At 55.4% G+C, this 26,046-nt stretch overlaps 1 protein-coding gene across 3 annotated transcripts; it reads left to right on the plus strand.

The window, feature by feature from the left end:
• Positions 1 to 618: 618 nt before the first annotated feature.
• On the plus strand, positions 619 to 26,046 carry LAPTM5 (lysosomal protein transmembrane 5). Of its 3 annotated transcripts, none has more exons than XM_036255486.1 (8): positions 619 to 796; positions 16,369 to 16,462; positions 17,147 to 17,223; positions 18,556 to 18,684; positions 19,387 to 19,509; positions 20,889 to 20,984; positions 23,279 to 23,371; positions 24,586 to 24,811. In XM_036255486.1, the coding sequence occupies exons 1-8, from the start codon at positions 713 to 715 to the stop codon at positions 24,673 to 24,675; spliced, it is 786 nt and encodes a 261-aa protein (XP_036111379.1). In that variant the 5' UTR covers positions 619 to 712; the 3' UTR covers positions 24,676 to 24,811. The 3 variants fall into 3 exon arrangements, with proteins under 3 accessions (XP_036111379.1, XP_036111378.1, XP_036111380.1); XM_036255485.1 differs by lacking the exon at positions 619 to 796 and adding an exon at positions 1,573 to 1,765 and having other exon boundaries at positions 24,586 to 26,046; XM_036255487.1 differs by lacking the exon at positions 619 to 796 and adding an exon at positions 2,078 to 2,198 and having other exon boundaries at positions 24,586 to 26,046.

Here is a 26,046-nt window from a genome sequence, read left to right on the forward strand (position 1 = left end):
GACAGAGCTCAGGAAGAACATGCTCTCTGGGAGGGTGCGGGGAGAGTGAAGAAAGTACCAGCTTCAAAGGGGCAGCCTCTAGAACCAGTTAGCCCTGGTCCAAATCTCCATTCCTCTAGGCCTAGCTGTGTGACTTTGGACAGATCACTTCCCATCCCTGGGCCCCAGGTTCTTCACCTGTAAAATAGGGGGAATAATGGTACCTCCTTCAGAGGGTTGAGGTGAGGATTAAAGGACTTAATCCAGGAACATGCTTAAACAGGTAAGGATTAGTAGATAATAGTAATTTTTGCAGCCAGCCAGACCTGGGTTTGAATCCTCTACCAGCACTATTGTGTGATTTTGGGTGAATGCCTTGATCTCTCTGGACCTCTGTTTCTGTATCTGGAAATGCGTTTGGTGGCCATCTCTGCTTCCAAGGGTGGGGATGAAAATCCGGTCAGCAGGATGTGGGAAACTGCTCAGATAAGGTAGATAAGTGCTGAAGGTGCAAGGTCTGTCCCCCGGGAAGCCTGCTAGGAGAGGCAGGGGCCAGCTAGGCAGGCTGTGGCCCTTCCCAGCTGCCCCGCCCCGCTTGTGACGACCATGCCCCTGCCTGTCTAAGGGGCAGGAAGGAAGTGAGGAGGGCAGCTGGCAGCTTCCTCTTTTCTGTCCTGCTCCAGGAGCCCGGCTTCTTTCCCCTCAGTGCCTAGGAGGAGGGGACAGTAGCACCATGGCCCCCAGCATGGCTGTCCGCCAGACCTGCTGCTGCTTCAACGTCCGCATCGCCACCACCGCCCTGGCTATCTACCATGTGGTGAGTGTGGGGCAGGCGGAGGCTGTGGGCAGGCGGAGGCTGTGCGCGCGCGCGTGTGTGTGAGTGTATGAGGGCCTCTGACCTGCGGGGCCCCTGGTGCTCACCACCTTTCTGTGGGATCCTGCTCAAGTCTTGGTCTCCCGCTCTGAGAACTGGGAGCAAGGGCACCCTGTAGCAGACCCCTGAGCAGAACAGTGGTGGAAGGAGGGTCCTTGTTGCAAAAAAAACGAACCTCACATTTTCTCTGAAGCTCAGTTTCTGTCTCTGTAAAATGGAACAAAATAGCAGCCACAAGGTCAACCGGGTGCAAACGGAACCCCAGATGGGAAAGTGCTTTGGGAGCCAGAACTCTTGGGAGGAAGGGGGGCTGGGATTGCCGCCAGGATATGAGGCTGAGCCCCAGGCACAGCTCCAGCTCACCCCCTCCACCCCCCGCCAACCGGCCTGGGCAACAAGTGGGAATCTCCCTTTGTGGGAGGGAGGAAGGAGTCCTCTTAGTTACAGTTACAGTTCAGGCAAACCACTGCCTTCTCCCCACACCTTCTCCCCACCAGGAAAGCTCCAGGCTTTGTCTAATTAGCTGGGGGACTTGCCTGGTCCAATCTCTTATGGGGGAACCTGAGGGGAAACAGGCCCAGCGGTTCCACTTTGAAGGCTGGTATGCACCTCCGGGTGTGGAGCCTTGACTCTGGGAGAGTCACAGCCCCCCAGGGCCAGAGGTTCCCCCAGCTTAGTGGCTGAAGGTCTGGGTCTCTGCTCTGCCCTGTCCAGACCCCCCTCCCCCCCTCCACAACGGTCATGCCATACCCAGCCCCCCAGGCCTGGGCACCTTCCTCCCAGGCTGACTCATGGCCTGTGGTTAACAGTTCTCTCATGGGCCTGGAAGGGCTTCCTCCAAATCCGCCTCGACCGAATGCTGCGCTGGGCTGCTCTGACCCTTCGACCTGCTGCACCTGCTCCCTGCCGCAGGCAAGGGCCCAGCCCTCCCAGGGGAGGTGCTCTGGGGTGCACACAGCCTCTGGCTCCAGGCTCCGGGGTGCACGTCCTGGCCTCACCACTTACTAGCTGTGCAGCCCAGGATTACTTGCTTAACCTCAGTGTCCTCCTCTGACACATGGGCATCACGGCACCTCTGAGAGGTGGGCTGTGAGGGTCAAGGGTGTTGTGTCTACGAGGCAGTGCCTGACGCACTTGAGCGCCCTCTTCTTAGTAGTGCGTCAGACAGGGCGCTTGCGGCCTGCACACCGGAGGCGAGCCAGCAAACCCCAGGACACTGATTTTGGGAGGAGCTCAGTGGTTGCCTGCCTAGCTTCTGCTAACGCAAGTGGTTCTGAAAGAAGCCAGTGGCAACTTGGCTGTCCTTAGGGACCCTTCCAGCTCTGAGATTGTGCAACATTCTCAGGTCAGTGTGGCTACTCAGAGGAGGCCTCGTGGGAAGCAGGCCCCTGGATCTTTCCCTGTGCTCGGAAATTAACTGGCTGTGTGACCTTGGACAAGCTTCTCTCCTTGGCCTCAGTTCCCCTTTATAACATGAAGGGTGTGCAGGGAGTGTGGACCGGCTCAGAGGTCCCGAAGCCCAGTCCCTCCAGGGGCCAGACAGGTCGTGTGTGTGAGCATAGTGGGGCAGCTGGACCTGCAGTGAGCTGGGGGCCTTCTCTGGGTTCACTCTGGCCTCTGCTCTGTTTCTGCTGAGTGTTGCCATGAAGGAAGATGGCCCTGGCGGTGACTCTCCTGATGGTTAGAGAAGCAGGGAACACAGGCTTTGATGTCCTGTCTTCTGATACTTCCATGTTGGTGACTGATTGAAGGTAAAAAATATCCCTGTGCCAGCCAAGCCGAATCCACGTGCAGGCTGCCTGGGCCAGGAGGCTGCTCTATAAACTCTGGACTCTGTGACTCTCAAGGTTTCTTCTTGATCACGCCGTCTGAGGCCCTCACCTGTACATGACATCAGGGACCTGACATACATGACATGAAGTGATATCGGTGCCTGCCCACAGAACTGGAGAATCTGTGGGCAAGTGATCAGGGAAGACTTCTTGGAGGTGGTGCCATCGGCAGAGGCATAGAGTTGGGTTGTGGGGAGTATGGATGGGGGAGGAATGGTGTGCAGAGGTGTGGAGGCTGAAGGATAGTGGCTTGTGCAGGTGACACTATACAGACCAACCTGGAGGCTTCAGGTTGGGGGGCAGGAGGTGGTAGGGGCTTGGAGTGACAAGCGAAAGAGTCTGAACCTTCACTGTTGATGTTTTGGGCTGGAGAATTCTTGGTTGTGGGGACTGAACTGTATGTTGTAAGATGTTTAGCAGTATCCATGGCCACCACCCACAAAATACCAGTAGCACCCTCCAGTTGCGCTAACCAAATACATTTCCAGACACTGCCGAATGTCCCCTGGGGGCAAAACTGCTCTCAGTTGAGAAACACTTTATAGTGTGAGTCATGAGGAGCCGGGGGATGTTCTCGAGTAGAAGGCATGAGAAGGAGGAGACGCTGGGAGACTGTATGACCGGCTCAAGCAGCCGTGTCTGGGCTGGGGTCCTTTGTTGATTCCAGTGGGGGTCATCCTCTGGACCCTTCTGTGACAGGGCAGGGGCTGGGACCTGCCCTGTGGCCCAGCAGTCGGGTGGCAGGTGTTCTGGCAGGGCCTTGTACATCTGGATGGAAAAAGAGAAGCCACCCTCCAGATGTGTTAATCACCAGGTTCATCTTCATCTGGAGCCAGTCAAGGGTGACTGCCCTGCATATGGAGGGCTATTTGTAGATGCGGCCCCTCGGGGAGGGTTAAATCTGGCCCTTGGTGTCTTGGGACTGCATCGCCCATCATGGAGTCCTCAGGAACATCATTACTGGAGGACCCTCCCGTGTCCAGTGGTCGGAGGGCCTGCCTCGGGATTTTGCTGGGTTTGGGTAGAGAATTTGCTGGGTCACAGATGATTTCTAACCCAAAGTTGCACAGGTAGGGGAGTCAGAGAACTTTCTTAATGTGGCCACTTTGGACCTGGTTTTTCTGGCAACCCAAAGCATGTCCTAAGTCAATGGCAGGAGGTGGGGACCCCTAGACGACCCCTCTGCCCAGATACATCCCCCCACCAAACACTCTTGAATTCCACTGGAAGACATTGCCTGACACCTCACACCTGCGGTGATGTAACCGTGTAGCAACAGGGTGGGGAGGGAAGGGCGTGGTGGTCTCCGGGTTACAGACTGTGAGCTTGAATGGTCTTCTATGTTTCCCTCGTCTCCACATCTGCTGCAATGAGCATGACTGCTTTCTAAAATATACTTTTTATTTTGGAATGGTTTGGGATTTCCAGAACAATGTTGAACCCAGAGTTCGTGGACACCCCACGCCAGGTTTCCCTCAGTGATACCACCTCACGTTAATAAGGCACGTTTGACACGGTGGACGAGTTGGCATCGGGCGCTGTTACTAACCGACGTCCGTACTCTATTCGGATGTCCCCAGCTTTTCCCTGATGCCCCTTTTCTGTTTCGGGAGCCCATCCAAGCTCCCCTGTTCCAGTCAGCCCTTAGGTTCCTCTCGGCTGACGGTTCTCTGATTTTCCTTGGTTTCGGTGACCTTGACAGTTTTGAGGGGTGATGCACTTTGTCGAATATTCCTCAGAGGGACTTGTCTGGTCGTTTTCCTGTGGCCGGACTTGAGTACTGTGGTTTTGGGAGGCAGACCGCAGAGGTGAGGGCCGTTCTCAGCACGTCGCTGCTGCCCACCTGGAGCCCCTGGCAGAGGTAGCCCACGGGCCCGCCACTGACTGCACTGCGCCCACCCGGTGCTCTCGGGAAGGAAGTCACTGCACACGACCCACACTTCAGGATGGGGAGGTCGGCAACCCCGTCTTGAGGGCACAGTCGTTACATACATTATTTTAAATTCCTCACGGGACACTTGTTAGTTCTCCTCATTTATTATATCCGTAAGTGATTGATTTGTGTTTTTATCAGCAGGGCCTCCTGAATATTTATTTTATACTCTGGGTTATAATTCAGTGCTACTTTATTTATTTGGTCGCTCAACTGTATCACTTTTTAAATGGGAAAAAATGCAGCAAAGCAACCTCTGTTATTGAAAGGAGTCTCTAGTGAGCGCAGACGCTTCTCAGACAGGTCTTCGAGCTTCGTGCTCCGCCCCAGGCGGGGATCCGGCCTGACTCGTTCACGGCCTCTGGCCTCCAGGGGTTGCAGCCAGTCTGGGGAAACTGTGATTATGGCTTTGATGGATGACAGTGCTGGCTGTTATGGGGCACAGAGGAGGGATCTCAGCCCAGCCGCTGGAGAGGTGCAGGCTTCGGGAAAGGCTTCCCGGAGGAGCCTGAGCGCCAACGCAGAGCAGGGCTCGCCCCGGTGTGTGGGAGAGAGCGGGCCAGGCAGAGGCCCAGCTGGAGTAAAGGCTCGGAGGCGGGGAAACACGGGTGCTCTGGAAACCCCAGACGTTCGCAAAGCTGGGTTGGAGGCAGGGATGGCTGTGAGGTGTGGCTGAGAAGCTGGAGAGGTAGGTAGGATGGGACTGAACCAAGTCCTTCGATTCTTTCAGGCATCATAGCTAAAACGGTGGACCTCTGCTTGGCCAATTCTTGCATCTTACAGATGAGTAAACAGAGGTCCAGGAGAGTCCTGACTTGCTCCAGGTCACACAGGAGGGTGAGCAGGGCCTTGCTCAGGCTGCCTCTGCTGGCGCACAGGTGTGTGGAATAAGCCAGTGGTGAACACAGGAGTCCTTACCTGGCCCACAGGCCAGGGCTGGTCCAAGTATTTGGAGGCCCTTCATTTCTTCTTTATGGTCCAGCTCACAGGAAGTTTCCTCCTCCAGGAAGCCCCCCTGCCCCGATTTGCCCTGTTTAGAATTCCAGAGGCTTCCCTCTCTGTTCCACTTGGGATAAAAAAGATCACAGACTTGTCTCCATCACTTACTCTTGATATGAGCTTGAGGAGATAGGCAACTTTGCTGTCTGGGCCTCAGTTTCCTCATCCATTAAATGGGACTATTGGACTCTGTCTTAAGGGTAACCATTTCAAGGTATTGAGCTGATGTGGCCCCACTGGAGTGGAGTTTGGGGAGCTGGCAGGCAAGTGGCCAGAGTAGGTTACCAGAGCAGACTACAGAGACCATGCTCCATTTCAAATCTCAGCTGTTTGAGGCCTTAAAATAGGCCCCAACTGTCAGATGGCGAAAGCCCCAGATGAGAATCAGTTAGACTCTGTGCCTTCACGCCGGTTGCCCCCGTGTGGAGCGGAGATACCTTTATGCTCAGTGCTCCCGTGTGGGGCAGAGAGGCCTGGCTCTGGGCTACTGCTGAGTGTGTGGGCCCTTCCTGGAGTGGTGGGGAGGCTGGTGGGGGTAGGGTAGAACCCTCTGCCTCTCCCCTACACCATGGCGGAGGGAACTGAGTTGTGTTCTTTATCTCTGGGGTGTGCACCCCACCATCTAGCTTATACAATGTTGGAGGTGTATGAGTGAGGCTGGAAGGAACCGCTAGATCCCACTGGATCACTGGGCCCACTAGGCCACCGCAAGGGGCACGCAGGACCTACTGTGGGCAAAGGTGGGCTCTCCGAGCTGTAGCAGGTCCGGCGGGCTGAGCTATGATGGTCAGCCCCGTGCGAGGTGAGCCAGGGAGCGCCGGACCCAGCCGGGGCCTCATCTTCTCCCCAGTTCCTGGTTCTCAGGCCCAAGGGAAGGGAAAGAAGAGGTTTGTGGGACCAGGAGGCAGGTGGCGGTCCCAGTTGTCGGGGGTCACCTTGGTTGGAGGGACTCACTGCTGTCCGAGGGCGGTAGCTGAGGGAGGCTCCCGCGAGGAGGGGGGCCCCTCTGGTGCAGGGGCTGGGGCCCCACCCAGACTGGCCTGTGGCTGGAGGGCAGGCCTGGGTGGGGCGAAGTTACTCGGTCACCCCTGTTCCAAGCTCCCAGGAAGTGACACTTTTATTTTCAGCCCAGGGCAGTGGTCTGGAACTAGGACTTTGCTCTGAGGTCACTATGAGGCCTGTGTTGGTCTCCCAGGGGACCCTACCTCGCTGAAGGAAGGGGGGGGGCACAGAACACCTAATGAAGCATGAAGCTGACCAGGGAGCTGTGCAGAGTGAAGTTGCTGCCTGTGCATCCCTTCTAGCCTCACTTTTCCTCCCTGTTAAATGGGCCAGTAACCATGGCCTGCAGAGTCATTCGGAGACTCAGGAGAAAACAGGTGGGAGATACACCTGGCACCTAGTGAGCTCCGCACAAATGGCAGCTGCCACCACTTGACAGAAATGGAAATTGAGGCTTGGAGAGGGCCAGGCTCTCCTGCTGCTCCAGACCGTGGGGGGGGGGGGGGGGGGGGGGGGGAGGGGGCAGTGTCAGCGGTAATGTCCAGGAGGCTTGTCCTCATTATTTGTTTCCTTTTACAACATTTTTATTAAAGTATAGTTGACATGCATATTATATTGGCTTCAGGCATTCAACAGAGTGATTCTACATTCCCACACCTTATGGTGCAGACAGCACCAGTGCTTCTAGCGACCCTCTGTGTGTCACTGAGCACTGACTGCATTTCCTGTGCTCTGCACCGCATCCCTGCGGCTTATTCAGTTCATAACTGGAAGTTTGTGCCTCTTATTCAGGGAACCTTGTTCTTATTTACTTATTTCTTTCTTAATCCTTACCCGAGGATATGTTGCTATTTTTTTTTTTATCCTCACCCGAGGACATTTTTCCATTTTTTTTTGTTCAGATAGAGTGGAAGGGAGAGGGAGAGAGAAACATCGAAGTGAAAGGGACACATCGAGTGGTTGCCACCTGCACTACCCAACCAGGGCCGGGGACAAACAGCAACCGAGGTACGTGCCCTTGACTGGAATCGAACCCTTGACTCATTGGTCCGCAGGCCGATGCTCCAACCGCTGAGCCAAACCGGCCAGGGCATCTTGTTCTTATTAACATGGAGCCCCCATGAAAAGATGGGCTCACTCTCACCCGCAAGATGGGGGCCTGACGCCAGAACCTGCCTCCTGGGCTGAGGGGAGGGTGTTGGTGCTCGAGGAGGTGCTGGCCTCTCCTGAGAGCTTAGTAGTAAGAGAAGTACTTATTATATCAGGGAGGGCGGTGTTTGCTCTGATTTCAAACAGGGAAGTAATGGTTAATGGGGATAGATTGTGGGGTGCAGGCTACTTCCCTAGAAACTCAGGAAGTGGAGGGGGATGGGAACCTAGGGCAACTGAAGGCTGAATCTGATTCTGCGCCCTGAAATGCTGCCCCTGAAAGGAGATTTGATGACCTGCTCTCCGCCCCCAGAAACTTGACCCTCAGTACCCATTCCTTGCCATCGTGTTTTCTTTCATAGGGGCAGGTCCGGAAGGGCAGAGGGCAGAGGGCAGAGGGCATGCCTTGCTGGGCTGCCACAGGCTGAGCACAGGTGGGAGAGGGCTCTGGGGTGACACGCTGGCTTCCCCGATGGTCCTGAGCTCGCTGCGCAGTGCTCCTGTCCCGCCGTCTCTGTGCCGCAGGGCGGCAAACAGCAGTGCGCGTCATCCGGACTGCGTGCTCCGTGGGGGGCTGGCCTTTGCCTGAGCCCTCCTTTCCACCTGAAATGCCTCTTCTGTCCCTGCCGGCCCCAGTCACAGCCTTTGTAAAGCCATGTGTCACCCCCAGCATCCCCTACATCCGTCCACCAGCCCAGCCACAGGGCAGCTACCGTTTCCTGGGGGCATCTGGTGTGCCTGGCACATGGCTCACTCCAAGTCACAGTTCCCCGAGAGAAACTTCTTGCAGTTTCCTGAATGCATCTCATGCACTTTTACTTTTGCTCCTGCCGTTCCCTCTGCCTGGAACACCCTTTCCACGGCCCTTTGGGAGACATCTTGAAGACTTACCACCGCTCAGAAGCGGAAGCCCCCACTCCTGGGCCCAAGCTCCCAGCACCTCCCTACCCGGGTCCCGGGGCAGCTGCCCACCCGCAGTGGAGGTGGCCCGTCTCATGCCGGAGGCGCGTCCAGGGCTTGGCTGGCCGGCTTCATTGTTGCAGTCCAGGGTCTGATGTGGAGTATGGGTCAGCCAGTCTCTCTTTCATTTTACTTTTGTAAACCTTTTTCTGATGTGTCATTGACATATCATCAGTACACGTTTGGCTGAATTTCGACAGAGCGAGCACACCTGTGCGACCTCCATCCAGAGTAAGAACTAGGACGGGACTGGCACCCAGAGGCCCCTAGTGCCCCGCAAACTACCCTGCCCCCACTGACTTCTCCTAGTGTGGCTCTAGGACCACAGGGATGAGATCACACGGCATGTGCTCGTGTGCCGGCTTCTTCCTCTCAGCATTACGTCGGGAGCTTCCCAGGTTGCTGTGTGCAGCCAGCACATCCCCAGCCCCCCCACCCCCCCAAGCACTTTGCTTCACGAATATCTAACCATGTATTTGCCTGTTCTGCTGGGGGTGGGGAATACTGGGTTGTTTCCAGCTCGGGGCAGTTACCAATAGAATGGCCACGGCCACGGCTGTGGCCACGGGGACCTGGGGTTTGGTTTCCACACACAAGCGCTTCTGCTGGTCACTTGTCTTTCTACACCTTCAACTTTGGGAACAGACATATGTCACCTCGCCTAGTCTTCACAACCGTTCTACCAGTGGGTGGCTCCTCCTTCTCTCTGTTCTACAGATGAGGCAACTGAGGCACAGAGAAGCAAAACGCCAGGCGGAGGGGACAGAGAGGGGAGGACGCAGAACAGCAGCCTGGTGAGAGGAGCAGGGGTCTGGGCAGATGCCCGCGGCCTGGGGCTGCCGCTGCGCCGAGGCTCTGGGAGGGCGGACACTGGACATTGTGATGGTATCTGGGCTGCTGGGGATGTGGCTGGGGAGATATGCTGCTGGGGAATGGCCCCTACCCGGTGGCCCCCTGATAAGCTGCAACAGGAAGTGTGGGGTGGGGGAGGGGAGCTTCCTTTTGCCGCTGACGCATCTGGTTCTCTCCTCCTCCTCCTCCCAGAAAACCTGGGGGGCGGGCAGGGAAAACAAGATGAGCCTGGGTGGTTGAGAAGATTGAGCTCAGGGCGAGGCTGATAATAATAATGATGATGGTCTAAGTGTGCCCTCAGCCCCTAGGCCCTCCCCGCGGAGGTCAGGGTGGAAAGGGAGAGCGGGCAGGAAGGAGGGTGCACTTGGAACCCATTTTGCAACCTGCATTATCTGTAGGGGAAGCACTGAGGACGAGCCTGGGCCATATTCCTTGTGCAACCTCTGCGAAGTCACACACAGGCCCCCGCTCTGCTCTTGGGAAGGGGGACGGATCCTGACCTCATACATTGGTGAGCAGGAGGCAGAGAAGTTCACCGGTAGGGCCGCGCCCTCGCACTGGCTGGCACGTAGCAGGTGCTCACCGAGGGCTGCGTCCTGTCCGTTTTATCCTCTGAAATCTCAGAGGCTGGGTCTCTGCCTGCTTCAGACAGACTGGGTCCTGAGCCCCCAGGGAGGTCCAAGACAGTGGGCCCACCTTCTGGAGAGGGACCTGGTATTCAAACCCCAGAATCTAGGGGTCCAGTGTCCCCGTGGTCTTAGTCACTGCCATCACATCGTGATGTCACCACCACGATCAGCAGCGGCAGCGAGGCCCTGTGATGGCTGCGGTTAATCGCCACTTCCCAGCCTGCTCAGCGGCCTGACCTCTGTCACTGCCTCTGCAGCCTCATTCACTGTCACGTCTATAATCAACACTCACGCGATCATAGCTGTTCTCACCATGCCAAACCCAGTGAGAGGCGAGCCAGTCCCCACGTCCAGCAGGTCACCACTGTCCGCCTCCTCTGACCAGAACGTCTTCCACTATGTTCAGCTGTGGTGTGGCCTCCTCAGGCCATGGCCATGTTCAACAGTGCACCCCCTCGCCCGTGATTCTCCTCCCCTCCTGCGAACCCCCGAACCTGCCCACATTGTTTCAGCACAAGCTGTTGGTGGCTCCTCTGAGCCACCAGGAAAACAAATAGAGGGCCCCCTGGCGTCCTGGCCACCGGCCCCCCTGCACAGCTTAGGGAAGTTGTGCTTGTTATTGAGAAAGAAGGAGCAGAGTGGGTGTTGGGTGCGAACAGAAGCAGAGAGAAGAGGTGGAAAGGGGGATGGAGAGCCGAGGTGGCCGTGAGGGCACCGGGCACCACCAGGACGGGAGGACACAGTCGCAGCCTGAGCCCTGCCTCGGCCGCGGGAGGAGTGAGGCTGATTCTGGCTCTGCACCCGTCTTGCTGTGTGACCTTGGGCTGCTTACTGCTTCTCCCTGAGCCTCACTTCCCACTGGTAACATCCCCTCTCTCAGGGAAGAGGCATCAGCTCCCCGTTCCCGGGATCAGCTCTGCCAGACTCCGGGCCTTTGCACATGACGGTCCCTCTTCTTGGAGTGCTTTTCTCTTCTCTGTTGGACATCTCTGTACCCTTCAAAGCCACGTGAAAACTATTCCCATTTGCGAAACCCTCCCTGAGTCTTCCAGGCGGTGGTGATCGCCCCTTCATCAGGGCCCCTAAACCTGCTGCATGTCCCCTGTTATGGCTTTGAACATGCAGGTCAGGTTACCCCGGGGGACGGGCATCAGCAGGCCAGGGTCAGTGGCTTCTCCAGACAAGGCTTGGAGTGGTAGTGCTCAGAGTGTTCACTGGGTGAACAAGCAAGGGGAAGGATGATCACCCACATAGATGAACGAACACTGCCCAGTGGCGCTAGTTCAAGGAGTGTTTGTGCCACGCCTGGCTCTGTGCCACCTGCCATCTGACCTGATAGCAACCCTACAAGGCAGGTCCGGTTATTACCCCCATTTCCTAGATGAGGAGACTGAGGCTCAGAGAGGTTAGTGGTTCACTCAAGGGCAAAGAGCCGGGCTTAGGCCCAGGGCCATCTGACTCCAGCATCCCGGGCTCTTACCCACGTGATCTCACCCTACGGAGTTGAGGACAGTGAGCGAGAAGACGCTGTCATGGAGGAACAGGTGGGTGAGTGAATGCTGCCTGCCTGGGCTTTGTGGGAGAGAAGCCCTGTCCAGGAGGGTGTGAGCCACCGCCCGCCAGGCCCTTGGAGCTCAGGGAGAGGGCAGCGCTGTGTCCAGGTGGAAGCCGGGTGGGGTGGGGGTGGAGGGCGGTGAGGGGAAATGAGGGCCTGGGAAATGTGGACTCGTGGGTTTGCAGGCCTCTCCCCGCATACGCTGTAGGTAAGCCGGGTGCTTTTCTGGAACTGCAAAGGGCTCTTGGTTCCAGACTTGAGTGGAGCAGTGGGGGCCGTCTCATGAGCAGGGCGCAGCTCCGGGCTGAGAGCCCGGGTGTGACGTGCCACAATTTGCAAAAGTTCCACTCCCCTGTCTCTCCTGTGTGCAATCATCCCAGTGGCCCTGGGTGCAAAAGGAGTGACTGTGCTCATGGACTGGAGGGGGAAACTGAGGCCAGGGAGGAACCAAGACCTGGCTATGGTCAGACAGCAGTGAGGCAGTGGGAGAGGCCTCCCATCACACTCCAGCTGCTGCGTCCTGAGCTCTGAGTGTCCGGGGCTTTCCTCATCTTTGAAATGGGGGTAGGAGGATGGCAGAGAGTTGGTGGGACCAGGGGCTGGGCGCCTGAGCAGCCACTTGGCCCTGAGGGGAGCCTGGACCCTGGGAGCACAGGCTCCAGGGTTCAGATCCCAGCTTGGCCACGGGACACGGAGCACGTGAGTTCTCTCTGAGCCTCCTTTTCCTCGTCTGCAGCACTGGGAAAACGTTGCCTTTCTTGCAGCGTTTGGGAGTTTGTGGTACGAACCTGTGAGCACTGATCTGAGCACACAGTAGGGGCTCAACACATGTCGGTTGCTCTCCATCCCATCTCCTAGGTTGCTGAGTCTCCCACATTTCTCCTGGATTGGGGACTGGTGTCTTTGTCGAAGGTTAGGGGCTGGGAGGGTGTGAGGCAGGCTGTGCGACCGGGGCTAGCTCTCGCCTTTGGGAGCCTCGGGTTTTCACCTGGTGAATGGGGACAGAATCATCTCCCTCCCCCTACAGGGTTGTTAAGGAGGTGAAATGGGTGAAGGGTGAGTCTGTTTTTATTTCATTTATTTATTTAAGTTTTTACATCTTGATTGTTGGAAGTATTACAGATATTCCCCCCACACACACTGCTCCCCTCTTCTGTGAGCCTGTTTTTATTTTATTTTATTTTTATCCTCCCCCGAGGACATTTTTTGATATTTTATTCAGATAGAGTGGGAGGGAGAGAGAGAGAGAGAGAGAAACATCGACATGAAAGGGACACATCGAGTGGTTGCCACCCACACGACCCAACCAGGGCCAGGGACAAACTGCCAACTGAGGGACGTGCCCTTAGCGGGAACCGAACCCGGGTCTCTCCGGACCGCAGGCCAACGCTCTAACCGCTGAGCCAAACCGGCCAGGGCTGTGAGCCTGTTTTTAAACCCAGACAGGGAGCTCACCGTCTCGCAGGTGCCCTGCTCTGGTGCCTGCTGCTGCTGCGCCCACACGCCACGGGGTGGGGGGTACGTCGGAAGGAGCAGGAGATGGGCATCCCCTCTGACTCTACTGAGGCACTGACATGGGAGAGGGGAGGGGGCAGGCCTCGCAGAGCCAGGAGGCTGGAGATGCTGGGGGGACACTGGAGAGGGAATGAGAATCAAATCGAGGCCCCTCAGCCTGGGCTGGAATCCTGGCCCTGCAGATGACAAGCTGGGAAGCCTTGGCCCTCTCTGAGTCTCGCTTTCTTCGTCTTTGAACTGGGGGTGGGAGAAGTCAGAATGGTCCTTCACTGGGTTGTGGAGGGTCATTGGGATGACGTGGGTGGCGCTCCCGGCTGTCCAAGGGTCCCTCTCCTTGCTGGGGGTCACGGTATTTAGGAGGGGTGGTTGGGATGCTAATGGCAGGATTGCAGGCAGGGGCATGAGAGGGGTTTAGGGTCAGAATTAAGATTTGGGGGAGGGTGGGAGGTTTGAAAATTAGCAGTGGTCTCCAAAGTGGGGTGATACTCAAGGTGACCACTGGGGTCTCAGGATGACAATATTAGAATTCATAAAATTTTCAATCATGTTCTTTATTAACATCTGAAATTTATATATGTACATTTCATGATATCAGTTCATGATAAACCAGGATAGTAGCACATGCATACAAGTTAAAAGTAAAGAAACATAGAGGAGTGTGCTCAAAAGGTTCACTGACAGGTACTTATCAAAATACCTGAGCCTGCCCTGGCCGGTTTGGCTCAGCGGTTGGAGTGTCGGCCTGTGGACCAGAGTCCCGGGTTTGGTTCCTGCTAGGGGCACGTACCAAAAAAACCAACCAAACAAACAAAAAATACCTGAGCCCTCGGGGTCAGGGCCAGCAGGGGCTTCGAGGTGTTTGGGGGCAGGGTGTATGAGAAGGCAACAGGCCAGCACTGGGAGACTTGACTTCAGTTCTACTCTGTCCCCAACTTACTGTGTGTCCTTGGGCAAGCCACCTAACCTCTCTGAGTTCATAAAACAAGCAGAGGGGAGGTTATAAAGAAACTGGATGAGGCTCTTTCCAGCAGCTAGAGGTTGGGATTGTCTGATTCTGAGCTTTGTTCCAGGTCTCAGACAATTCTGGATTCTTGGGACTTCAAAAGTCTTCTGTGCCACACCTGAACCAGGGACTAGTGTCCTCTGTGCAAAGTTAGGGGCCTTTCTAAGCCCAGCTGCGACTCATCTGTGCTCTGTTTGCACACTCCCAGGGACGGGGAGCTCACCACCTCGTAGGGGGCCCTGCTCCCTGTTCTGTCCTAGACGAAACTGTTGTCTGCCTCCCTTTCTCTTCCCTCGTTAAAGGTGAAACTGGAAGGAGAGGGGCTGAGGAAGCAGCTTCTCTCTCAGGGCTGTTTCTTGTGGGTATCAGCCATAGGCCCCACCGCATCTGCCTTCCGCTCTGGGTTGCTTCTTCCTGGTGACACAGAGCCTACTTGGTTACCCAGGTGTAGGCGACAGCTACAGCAAGCTCCCTGTTGGGGCCTGGCACCCTGCTCCTGGTACTGCCTGACCACCCCTGGAAGCTCACGCCCACCCAAAGCAGGTTATGTTCGCTGAGCACCTATCGCCAGGCCCCAAGCTCAGTTCTTTGCAAATACAATGCAGTTCATTCCTTACTAGATCCAGTGATTGCCACTTTCCAGGTGAGAAACCGAGAGGGAAGTGACTTGCCCAAGGTCATGTATTGACCTGGATTCAAACCCATCTCCGTCTGACTCTGGAGTCCAGCTCTTCATGACTTCTCTGTGTTGTCTCTTTCCGCCCCACTGAACAGGATGTAACATAGCAGAAAGACAGACTGAGACCTGTGTCTGAGCTAAAATAACCCACACAGTCAGCAAGGGGGAAACAGATGGTGGGTGTTGAGTTGCCTGTCAGCTGAGCATGAGTTGCTGGTGCAAGGCTGCCGAGAAGCCAATGTAAATGTACCACATTAATAGAGGTAGGACACCTACTACGAGGGAGGAGATAGTCTTGTTCTCAGTGGGTGGTCGATGGTGCCCAGAGAACTGTGTGTGGTGGGGGAGGGCAGCAGGCCTGCTGCAAGGACACAGACACACAGAAGAGTCTGAGCTCCCCGTGGCTGAAAGCATTTGAATGGAGGCTTCAGGGCCAGATCCCTGCACTGGGAGGCAGAGGAAACAGGCAAGGTGACCTCCAAGGTCCTTTCCAAGTGCAGTTTTGTGCCTGGACTTCGCCAGTTTCTAGGACCACCCCAACACTCACATCCGTCAGGTGTGCCCCTCCTCCGTTATTCTCAGCAGGGTCCCCCGAGGAGACAGAGTTCATTCATCCATCTATTCATCTATTTATTCATCAAATAAAACAGCTACAGCAGTGAACACACGAGCACAGGAAACTACAGTCCAGTGGGGATAATAATAATAATAACAATAATAGAAAACGTGGACTGAGTGCTTACGATCTGCCAGCGCGTTGCTGACTTATGTCCCATTTGGTCCCACTACAACCCTGAGGCAGGTATTGTTATTGTCCTCATTTTGCAGATGGGGAAATTGACGGGTCACGAGGGATGGGTTTTGGGCGGCACCCTGGGGGGTTCATAGGTCAGATGCTCCCAGGCCTGTGTTGATGACTTCATGAACTTGAATCTCTCTGATGCCCAGATGCTGTGACTATGATCCTATGATGCTCAGTGCCTTCGTTATAAAAGGGGGTGTAGAGGAGGGACCCAGTTTTAGCCCCCACCTCCTCTTCAAGACTGACCGTCAGGGGTCTCAGTTACCACTATAATGAGAACATGGGTCCTCTACTGGAATGTCCCCATTTACTCCTCGTGATAGCCTCCTAAGGTAGCTAGTCTATTATCCTCATTTCACAGCGGGGGAAACCAAGGCACAGAGAGGTCAAGTAACTTGCCCAAGCTCACACAGCAGGGACGAGGAAAAACCACGGTCATGAGCTTGTCCAGGCCACAGCTTTATCCAGGATGCTGCACTGATCTGCCATTCCATCTCCTCCAGGACCCCTCCTACAGGCCCCTGACTGGACACCCTTGAGGAGGGACTGGGCTGGGGGGGGAACCGTGCAGACCCCGGCTGACTGATGCTCTCTTCTGCCCCCAGATCATGAGTGTCTTGCTGTTCATCGAGCACTCCGTGGAGGTGGCCCACGGCAAAGCCTCTTGCCGATTCTCCCAGACAGGCTACCTCAGGATTGGTAGGTCCCGGGGACAGGAAGGGGAAGCTGGGAAAAAAGGGGAGGGGCCCTGGCTGGTGTAGGCCTGCTGGGGTTTGAGGCCCCGCCACTTCCTCTCTTTGGGCCTCAGACCCTTCATCTGCAAATGGGGCGGCTCCACTGTCCGGACCCGGAGTAGATAGGGTGGCACTTTGCAAACCTAACAGGCTTAGAAAGACCACAGCAGGACTCTCCTGCTTACACCCTTCAGCGGCTGCCCATCTAGAAGAAAATCGTGAAACCCAGCCCCTGCTGACCTCTCGGGCCACAGTGGTCACTTGAATCTCCCTCCGGACTTCCCCCAGGCTCCTCCTGGCTCCCCGCGTTCCAGCTGCACTGACCACACCTTGTCTCAGGCCCCTGCCCGAGCACCTTGTCCCTCAGCTCACAGCACCTTCTCAGAGGCCTTCCCAGACTCCCCCTGGTTAGGCGGACGCCAGCCTGCCCCTCCTGCCCCAGCCCGGACCCTTCGTATGCCCTCTGTGTAACCTGAAATGGTCTGTTTGCATCTTCATAGCCCCGTAAGACTGAGACCTACAAGAGGACAGGTCCTAGGCGTTCCTGCTCATGGTCATAGCCCCACAGCAGTGGTTCCCAAGGTGTGGTCCTTAGCCCGGGGGTCCCTGGGGCCCCTCTGGTCCCTCACTACTCCCCCTTGCCTTTCAGCCGACCTGATCTCCAGCTTCCTGCTCATCGCCATGCTCTTTGTCATCAGTGTGAGCCTGCTGGTCGGCGTGGTCAAGGTGAGGGCCCCCTGGGGAAGGGGAACCAGGGCTTGGGGAGCCCCAACTGCCCTTCTGTCCCCCTCCCAGTCACGACCGCGTTGGGAAGAACTGGCTGCTGAGATGGTGGGAGGTGGGATTTGGGGAGACCCCACCTGCCTCCTAGAAATCATCACTGGTGACCCACATCCTCTCATAGTACAAATGGCCGCAGGGAACCTTGGTAAAGGAAGAGCCGTTTGGAGGGACGAGGAGAGGGGAGAAGGGAGTGGGTTTTGTAACCACGAGAGGAGCCAGAGCAGAGGGGAGGGTAGAGCCGTCCGGCTCAGTGCCACCAGTGAGTGGGTAAGGGGAACCATCTGTCCCTCGGCCCCAGGGAGGCAGGAAGCCGGGCCGGAGACAGCGCCCTTCCTGGGCAGACAGTGGGCTGGCCTCCCAGGGCCGTGACAGGGAGTCCGTGATTCGGTGCCAGGTTGGAACGTTTCCACCTTCATGAAACGTCACCAGCACCCCTGGCTCCTGCGCTCTCCCAGCCCTGCACCCCAGGGATGGATTCCACCTTGCTCCGGGTGGCACCCAGGTGCTTGTGCAGCAGCGCAAATGGTCCAGCTCGAAAATGCATCGGGTCATCTCTGGAGGCTCTGAGACTCCGTCTGGGTTGTTTTGACCACCACTGGGTTGCTCTGACTACCACCTGAGTGATTTTAGACAACCACATGAGAAACCAACAAAACCACCCTTTCTATGATCTTGTCCCCAGCTGTGGGGTCCCCTGCAGTACTGTTGGTCATGCTGATCACTTGCTTTCAGCTGAAGGAGTACATCAGCCTCAGCCTTTCAGGGCCTCTGCCCACGAACCTCCCCAGGAGTGCCTGAGTGCGGGAAGGCCTGCTGGTTTCAGCAGCACTGGCCTCTTCCCACCACAGGGCCTTTGCTCGTGCTGGCCTTCTGCCTCCAGTGCCCTCCCCCTTTCCCTCCTGCTTCTTTCCAGGTCTATCCTGGCATCCCCACCTCCAGGAAGTCCTCTCTGACCCCTTCTCCTAAAATGGCCCATCCTGGTGGAGTTCTTGAAAGGAAACTGAGTCAGGCCTGCTCCCCGAACCCCTGGAGCATGTATCCCTGTAGATGGGGACTGTTCTGTGTCTCCTGGAACTCCAAGGCTCCTTGCACTCAGGGCTGTGTTCTGCCTTCTCTTTGTCCCCAGAGCCTCGCTCAGAGGAAGGCATGTGACTCCGTGTGGGGTGGGAGCATTTGGGGGGGAAGGGAGCTGCTGGTGAGTGGGTGCATGGGGTCATCAGGCTGCAGGGGGAAGCGTGCAAGGGACACCCTGACCGTGCTGGGCCTGCCTTTCAGAACAGGGAGAAGTACCTGCTGCCCTTCATGTCCCTGCAAATCATGGACTACCTGCTGTGTCTGTTCACCTTGCTGGGCTCCTACGTGGAGCTGCCTGCCTACCTCAAGTTCATCTCCCGGAGTCGGTCTGTGAGTACCCAGCCCTGCCCTCGACCCACCCAGCCTGGGGTGGGCGGGGCTCAGGTGGTGACAGGGAGCCCCCAAGGCCCCTTCCTGGTTGGTGACCTTCAGCAAGTCTCTGAGCACCTCAGAGTTCCTTGTTCTGTCTGATGGGTCTGTGGCCCCATCTGCTCAATGTGCCCAGGAGTATTAAATGAGGAGAGTGTGCAGGGTGCTCACACGGGGTAAGCACCCAACAATGCTGGCGGAGGTGGGTCCACAGCAGAGGGAGGGGCACCCGCCCCAGCTCAGCCCCCAGCCCTGCTTTGTCCCTCCTTTGTAACCAAGTCTAGAGGAAGATCGTGGTCAAAGCCATGCTGAGCACCCACAGGGGTGCCCGTGACGGGTGGTGCCAGTTGTTGACGTGGCTCCCACAGCTGCTTCCCACCCTTTCCCTGACTGTTGTCTTTGAAAAGACTGGGAAGCTAGACTGGGGAAGGGCCCTGGGCAGGGAGTCAGGACCAGGTCCTCGTCCCAGGGTCTGCCACCGGCCCTTGATATGAGTGTCTGAGCACCGGGCATCCATTTCTTTCTGGGTATGGTGGACTAGGAAGGTCACTGGTACTCTCTAGCCGAGACAGCCTCTGAGGGCCCCCATGCGCCTCATTGTACTGGAGCCTCTGGTTGGGCTTAATTGCTGTCTGTCTTCCTCCTTGTCTTTGTCCTCCTAAGCACCCCTCCAAGGTCCCACTGTTGACCCTGCAGCTGCTGGACTTCTGCCTGAGCATCCTGACCCTCTGCAGCTCCTACATGGAAGTGCCCACCTATCTCAACTTCAAGTCCATGAACCACATGGTAAGTCCGGGCCAAGGGCCCACTCTCGTCACTGGCTGTGTGGCCTTGAGCAAGTTGCTTCTCCTCTCTGTGCCTCAGGCTTCGGCTGGACTGAGTTCTTTACAAGTGGAGCCTGGGAGAAAGAGTCTTTTTCATTTTTAAATTTTTTTTCTTTATTGATTTTAGAGACAGAGGAAGGAAGAGGGGGAGAGAGAGAGAGAGATGGAAACATTGATGAGAAAGAACATTGATTGGCCGCCTCCTGCACGTCCCCACTGGGAATCAGGCCCACAACCTGGGCACGTGCCCTGACCGGGAATGGAACCAGCGACCTCTTTGTGTGTAGGTTGATGCTCAACCACTGAGCCACACCGGCCGGGCTGGGAGAAGGATTCTTGTATGAGTGATTTACTGAGGGAAAGTGCTCAGGAGGAACCTTAGGATAGACCCAGGGAAGAAGGCAGACAGACACGTGTCTGCAGGAGCAGCCCGGCCTGATCCCAGGGGGAGCCCTGGAGTGTGAATTGCCCCACAGACATAATACTAATTTTTTATTGTTGTCAAACAAATTCTCCCCAAACATAGTAACTTAAAGCAATAAACAGTCATTATCTCACACAGCTTTTGGGGATCAGGGGTTTGGGAGTGGCTTAGCTGGTTGTGCGGACTCAGGGTCTCTCCTGAGGTTGGGTACATGGGCTTTAGACAACGAGGGCTTGGCTAGGTCTGAAGGACCCACCCCTAAGGTGGCTTCTCACGTGGCTCTTGGCTTGTTGCCTCAATTCTGCATTCTGCGTGCCTTCAATAAGGCTGCTTGAGCATCCTCTTGTCATGGCTGCTGGCTGTCCCCATGTGAGCATCTGAGAGGCAGAGCAAGGAGAAAACCGTATGTCTTAGAGGTCACACACATCTGCCACCTTCTATTATTTATGAGAGGTGAGTCCCTAGGTCTGGCCCACACTCGAGGGAGGGGAATGACCTCCACGTTCTGAAGGGAGGAGTGTCAAAGAATGTGTGCACCTATTTGCAAATGCCATAGAGGTCGCCCCATGGCGAGCAGCCCGGCATCCGCCAGTGAGCTGCCCCGAGGGAGGGGCGAGTTCTCAAGGATGGCAGGACTAGGAGGTTCGGTCAGGTCAGCCAGGACTGCACTCTAGGGAAGGGCGTGCCCTCCACGAGCGGGTGGGACACCACCAGGTAAGGGCCATCTGGGCAGGCAGCGGCTGCATCCGCTCACCTGTCACATGGGGCGGATGGTAAGTAACACCTGCCTCCCAGGATCCTTGCAGGATCAGCCCAGATCATGGCTGTGTCACACATGTCCCTGTGTGTGGAGGGCAGGCTTGTCATTCCTCTACCTGTGGCCAGAGGCACTGACATGGCCCCCAAATCTGTTGCAGAATTACCTCCCCAGCCAGGAGGGAATGGCGTATAATCAGTTTGTCAAGATGATGATCATCTTCTCCGTCGCCTTTATCACCGTCCTCATCCTGAAGGTGAGTGGTGACTGCTGCATGGCTCCGGGAGGGCGGAGGGCTGTCTGGCCACACACCAGGCAGGGAAGGGTGTCCGCTGCCACCTCCCTGCTCTTGGCTCTTTACTCCAGCCCTCCCCACACCAGCTCCTCTGAGCTGGGGTCCGCGGGGACACCCCATTTAAAGGGGGTGGGTCTGCAAAGACCACCTGCCATCAGGGGGCAGGGACATCATGTGTAACCCAGAGAGGCCCTGATCTAGGGAAGGAGGAACTAACTGTTCTGTCTGCATTAGATTCAGAAGGACCTGGTTTCGAATCCCAGTTCTCCCCTCACCAGCTGGGTGCTCGCTTTTCAAGTCACTTCTCTCTGGAACTCAGGTCTCCTCTGTGGCAGGGACACACTCCTTGCTTCGCCCATGTCACAACTCTGTGTGATTCAGGCACCAATATGCAGATGGGTCCTGAGGTCATATCACCAGAGGTTTGGTGATGAGCAGGAGGGCGGAAAATCATTTTATTCTTCTCTGGGCTGGTCAGACCCAGAGAACAGAGTCCAGTTTCAGGTCCCAGTTCTTAGAGAGGTGACGACAAACAGGAGGATGAAGGGGCAAGAAGAGTCTGCCATCTGAGGGAGTGGAGGGTACCAGGGCAAGGCAGCTTGGGGAAGAGATGACACAGGAGGACCCGATCCTGTCTCCAAACACTCAAAGGACTCGCAGAGGGACCCTAGAGGCTGCAACCGTGGCTCGAAGCCCCTGGGAGGCTGATGTTGACTACACAGAAGAGAGAGCTTTTAAACACGTGTTCTTATCAGGCGGTGAAAGTAACATACACTCATTGTAGAAAGTTAGAAACTACGGGTGAGCAGAGAGGACAAGCAGCCCACACCCACCAGCACCTGGGACCAGCACTCGGCGCCACCTTGGTGCATTCCTCCTGTCCTTGTCTGTGGGTATAAGCAGACGTCCCCGCCCCCTTTCACCCGGGGCCCTGAGCAGTCTCTGGCCTCACCTACGACCAACCTGGAACGGAACTTGACTCCTTTCACCTTCCCTCCAAGTCCAAGTGCATTGGTGACGCACGATGAGAGCTTTCCCGAAGGCTGGGAGAAACAGTGTGGGTTCACATCACACACGGGACAAGAGACCAACTTCCCAAACCCCACCACACCACCCCGTCTCCCTGCCCCTCTCCTCTGGGTGGGGTTCTCTCTGGGCCCCTCACTGGCCACACTCCACCTACTCGATTTCTCCCTGGCCCTTCATACTTCAGTCTTTTATAATTCATTGTCTTTATCTTGGTGCCCTCTAAGTCCCCGTCATGAGACTCCATAAAACAAGAGACCTTCCAGATGACAGGACCCCCTTTTCTTCCTTGGGGGACAGCTTCGGGCAGAAAGAGAATTTTGGCTATTTTTTTTTAATCCTCACCTGAAGATATTTTTCCATTTATCTTCAGAGAGAGTGGGAGGAAGTGAGGGAAGGGGAGAGAGGGAGACAGAGAGAAACATCGATGTGAGAGGGACATATTGACTGGTTGCTTTCTGCACGACCCAAATCAGGGCCGGGGATGAACTGCAACCGAGGCACATGCCCTTGGCTGGAATTGAACCCGCGACTCATTGCTCCCCGGGCCGACGCTCTAACTGCTGAACCAAACTGGCCATGGCGAGAATTACTGGCTATTGTTCCTTGAGCATGCCCCTGGGACTTCACGCCCTACCCTGGGGACCGTCTTCCCAATTCTTTCTTCAGCTGCTAAGAGAGCAGTCACTTACAATATCTGACCGATACATACATCTGTACATATAATTGTTTGTATTTATAAACATGCAGTACTACTGCATACACTGTTTTGAATCTGCTTTAAGTAACAACGTATCATAAGCAATTTTCAAGCGAAACTTTCCCACTGGGAGCTCTGTCTCAAGATGAGCCAGGCATTGTCAGGAGGTAGTGAGTTCTCAGTCCACAGGAGTGGGCAAGCGGGTTCTGCAGGACGACTGGCAGAGGGCGGGGTCTGCAGGACGACTGGCAGAGGGCGGGGTCTGCAGGACCACTGGCCGAGGGCCTTGAGGGAGCTCAGAAGCCCCTTCCTGTGCTGCCTGTGGGGCAGTAAGAGGGAAACACCTGGGGTACCTGGGACTGGCAGGTGGGGCACCCTTCAACCAGAATAGGGGTCTGAGCTGCAGCAGCTGGATGCTGCCTTCGGGGTGAGCTGGGGCTCCCCAGGAAGGGCCCAGCACCTGTCTCGGGCCTGCTGGGGCAGTGAGGAGGAGGGTCAGCAACCACAGTCTGACCTGGGCCTTTTCCAGGTCTACATGTTCAAGTGTGTGTGGAGATGCTACAGACTCATCAAGTACATGAACTCAGCCACGGAGAAGAGCAGCTCCAAGATGCTGCCGAAGGTGAGCCTGGGCTGGGGTTGGGGCAAGGGTGAGCTCTGCCTCTCCCCCTGTCATTTAGGGCATGTCTCTCGCCCTTGCTGTGCCTTAGTGTCTCCGCTCGTAAAATGAGGGTTGGACGAGAAGAAATGTGAAGATCTCTGATAATCTAGGGTTCTTTCATTCAGGCATGCAGTCAACATTTTCTGTCTCTCACTCTTTGCTGGCCTCATATCCCACCCTGGGGGTACAGAGAAAACTAAGATGTCACCCCATTCTAGAAGGTTGTGTAGTCCGGAGTGAATCTAGATGCAGAAATCCAATCACAACTCAGATGATGCACAGGAACAATAGGAGCAGAGGAGGCAGCTGGTCTCATCTGGGGTGTCATGAAAGGCTTCCTAGAGGAGGTGGCATTTGACCAAGTACAGCTAGCCTATACCGATTGACAGGTTAGCTGGGAACAGGGAGGGGCCTTCCAGACAGAAGGATGAGGTGCCCTTAGAAACAGCCGACTGGAGAAGTGATGGGAAAAGGCAGCTGGTTTAAATTACTTGTGGCTCACTTTCCTCATCTGTAAAATGGAGATTGCATTAGTCAAGACTTTTTTTGGTTGCAAGTGGCAGAAACCCAACTCAATCTGGCTTAAGTTAAAAAAGAGAATTTATTAGTTCACAGAACTTGTAAGTCCAATATGTCTGGCTCAGGCCTGGCTGAGTCCCGACATCCAGATGCGATCTCATTCTTCCCATCTTTCGACTCCAGTTTCCTCCCTGTTGGCTCCATTTGCAGGCAGCCCTTTCCTCATGGTGGCAAAATTGCTGCCAAAATCCCTATGTTGACATCCCATCCTCTCAGCAACCCAGCAGAAAGGAAGGCCCAGGAGCACGTCTGATTGGACCAGTGTGGGTCACAAGCCTATCCCCAAACCATTGATTACAGACAGCCAGGGGGATAAAACCCTACTTCGTCATATGTTCACCCCCTCGATCTGAAGGATGGGGCCAATTCTTCTGAAAGCACATGGACTGAGACTGTTTCCCAGGGAAAATGGTGTGTTGTAATCAAAACACAGGGGCTTGAAGCGGAATAGGCAGAGGCGAGTCTGTTCGCCACGGGAACAGAAATGGCACCTGTCTGGTGCATGCAGTGTACAGAAGGTGTGCAGTCATGCCATGCTTTATCAGAGGTGTGGTTCCTTCTGGCTAGTCACCAGTCCTCATCTTTGTGCCTCCCAGGTGGTCCTGCCATCCTACGAGGAAGCTGTGTCTCTGCCAACCAAGACTCCGGAAGTGGGCCCAGCGCCTCCCCCATACTCTGAGGTGTGACAGCACCAGGCCCCAGCGCTGGTGCTGGGGGGCGGCAGAGCTGCCTCGCAATCTACTTCTTTGCTTTGGTGGCCCCTGTGGCCTGGGTGGGCCACCCAGCCGACTTCAGGACAATCTGCTTGTGTACCCCTCGCTGGCCTGCTTTTCCCGTGGGGCCTGGGAGATGCTTACAGTTGGGTCAACCCTTTAGGCTAAATGACTCCCTGGGTCTCTCAAAGGTTCAGTTCAACATGTGGCTTATTTTGATCAGCTCTGACATTTGTTTAAACAATTGGTCATTCTAAATTCATTGAGTTTGGTTAAAAAATTACAGATTGACCAGTTTAACCAAGTGGCTGACAAATAAAAAAGAACACACTTGTCAGTTCAGTAAAATAACTTGGTCAAACTCCAATGGGTCATTGCACTGGTTTATAAATTCACAGAGTAATTTAGTGAAGTAATTATCAATTAGTCCTCCCCACCAAATCCATATGTTCAATTTCTCCAAGTCGCTTGCTTAAATAATTATCAAGTCAGCCAACCCAGTTTGCTTAGAATAGGGATTAAATTCAGTAATTAAAAAAAACTAGATTATGCCCCAAACCATGCAATTCAATCCAATCCAATAACTGGCTGCCCACTCTGGTCAATTTAGAACTTCTCAGTGGCTGAATAATTGGTAATTCAAATGAAAACTCATTGAGACGTAGCCAAACCATCATTCAACAGCTAGTTCCAGGAACTAACAGTAGTTTTAATCATCACACAGTTCCTTTGGACACACATTGTTTGGCTTAAGAGTTGTCATCGTCAGTGATCAGCCACATGTGGTTGAAACATCCACGTGTGGTCAGAGCAGTCACAGCAGTAGACTTCGTGCAATGGGTCCCTCAACTACGGTCATCTCAAGTAACGGGTCATCAGTCCATTCCACCACGCCGTTCAGCCATCGCCAATTTGGTTGTAAGTGACCCGGTTCTGCCCGATGCTTGTGGTCAAGCAGAAATTCAGCCTTGAAATCAGGCAAATCTATTTGTTGGACTAAATCCACAGGTTAATTCAGTCAAAACAGGCACACCTTTTGTGGGTGCAAACCTTGCCACGGGGGCTGGTGGTGTTGGTGCCGTAGGGAAGATTTTGGTCCCAACACCCCCTCTTTTGCTTGCTTCCCTGAGGATTGGGGTTCCTGAGGCAGCTGACCCAAAGGTGGCAATAGGGCCACGGAGGCAGGCTCTCTGGGAGTCTATTAGGGGGTACAGAGGGAGAGGGCTCTGCAAGAGGCTCCCCGCCAACACCCGCTCACAAAATTGCTTTGTGTTTGACGGGGAAGATGTTTCAATAAAGCAGCAACATGCTTCTCTCTGGCTGATGTGGTTCCTCGACTATGGA

The sequence above is a fragment of the Molossus molossus genome, unplaced genomic scaffold (genome assembly GCF_014108415.1).
Source record: "Molossus molossus isolate mMolMol1 unplaced genomic scaffold, mMolMol1.p scaffold_m16_p_12, whole genome shotgun sequence".
Taxonomy (NCBI): domain Eukaryota; kingdom Metazoa; phylum Chordata; class Mammalia; order Chiroptera; family Molossidae; genus Molossus; species Molossus molossus.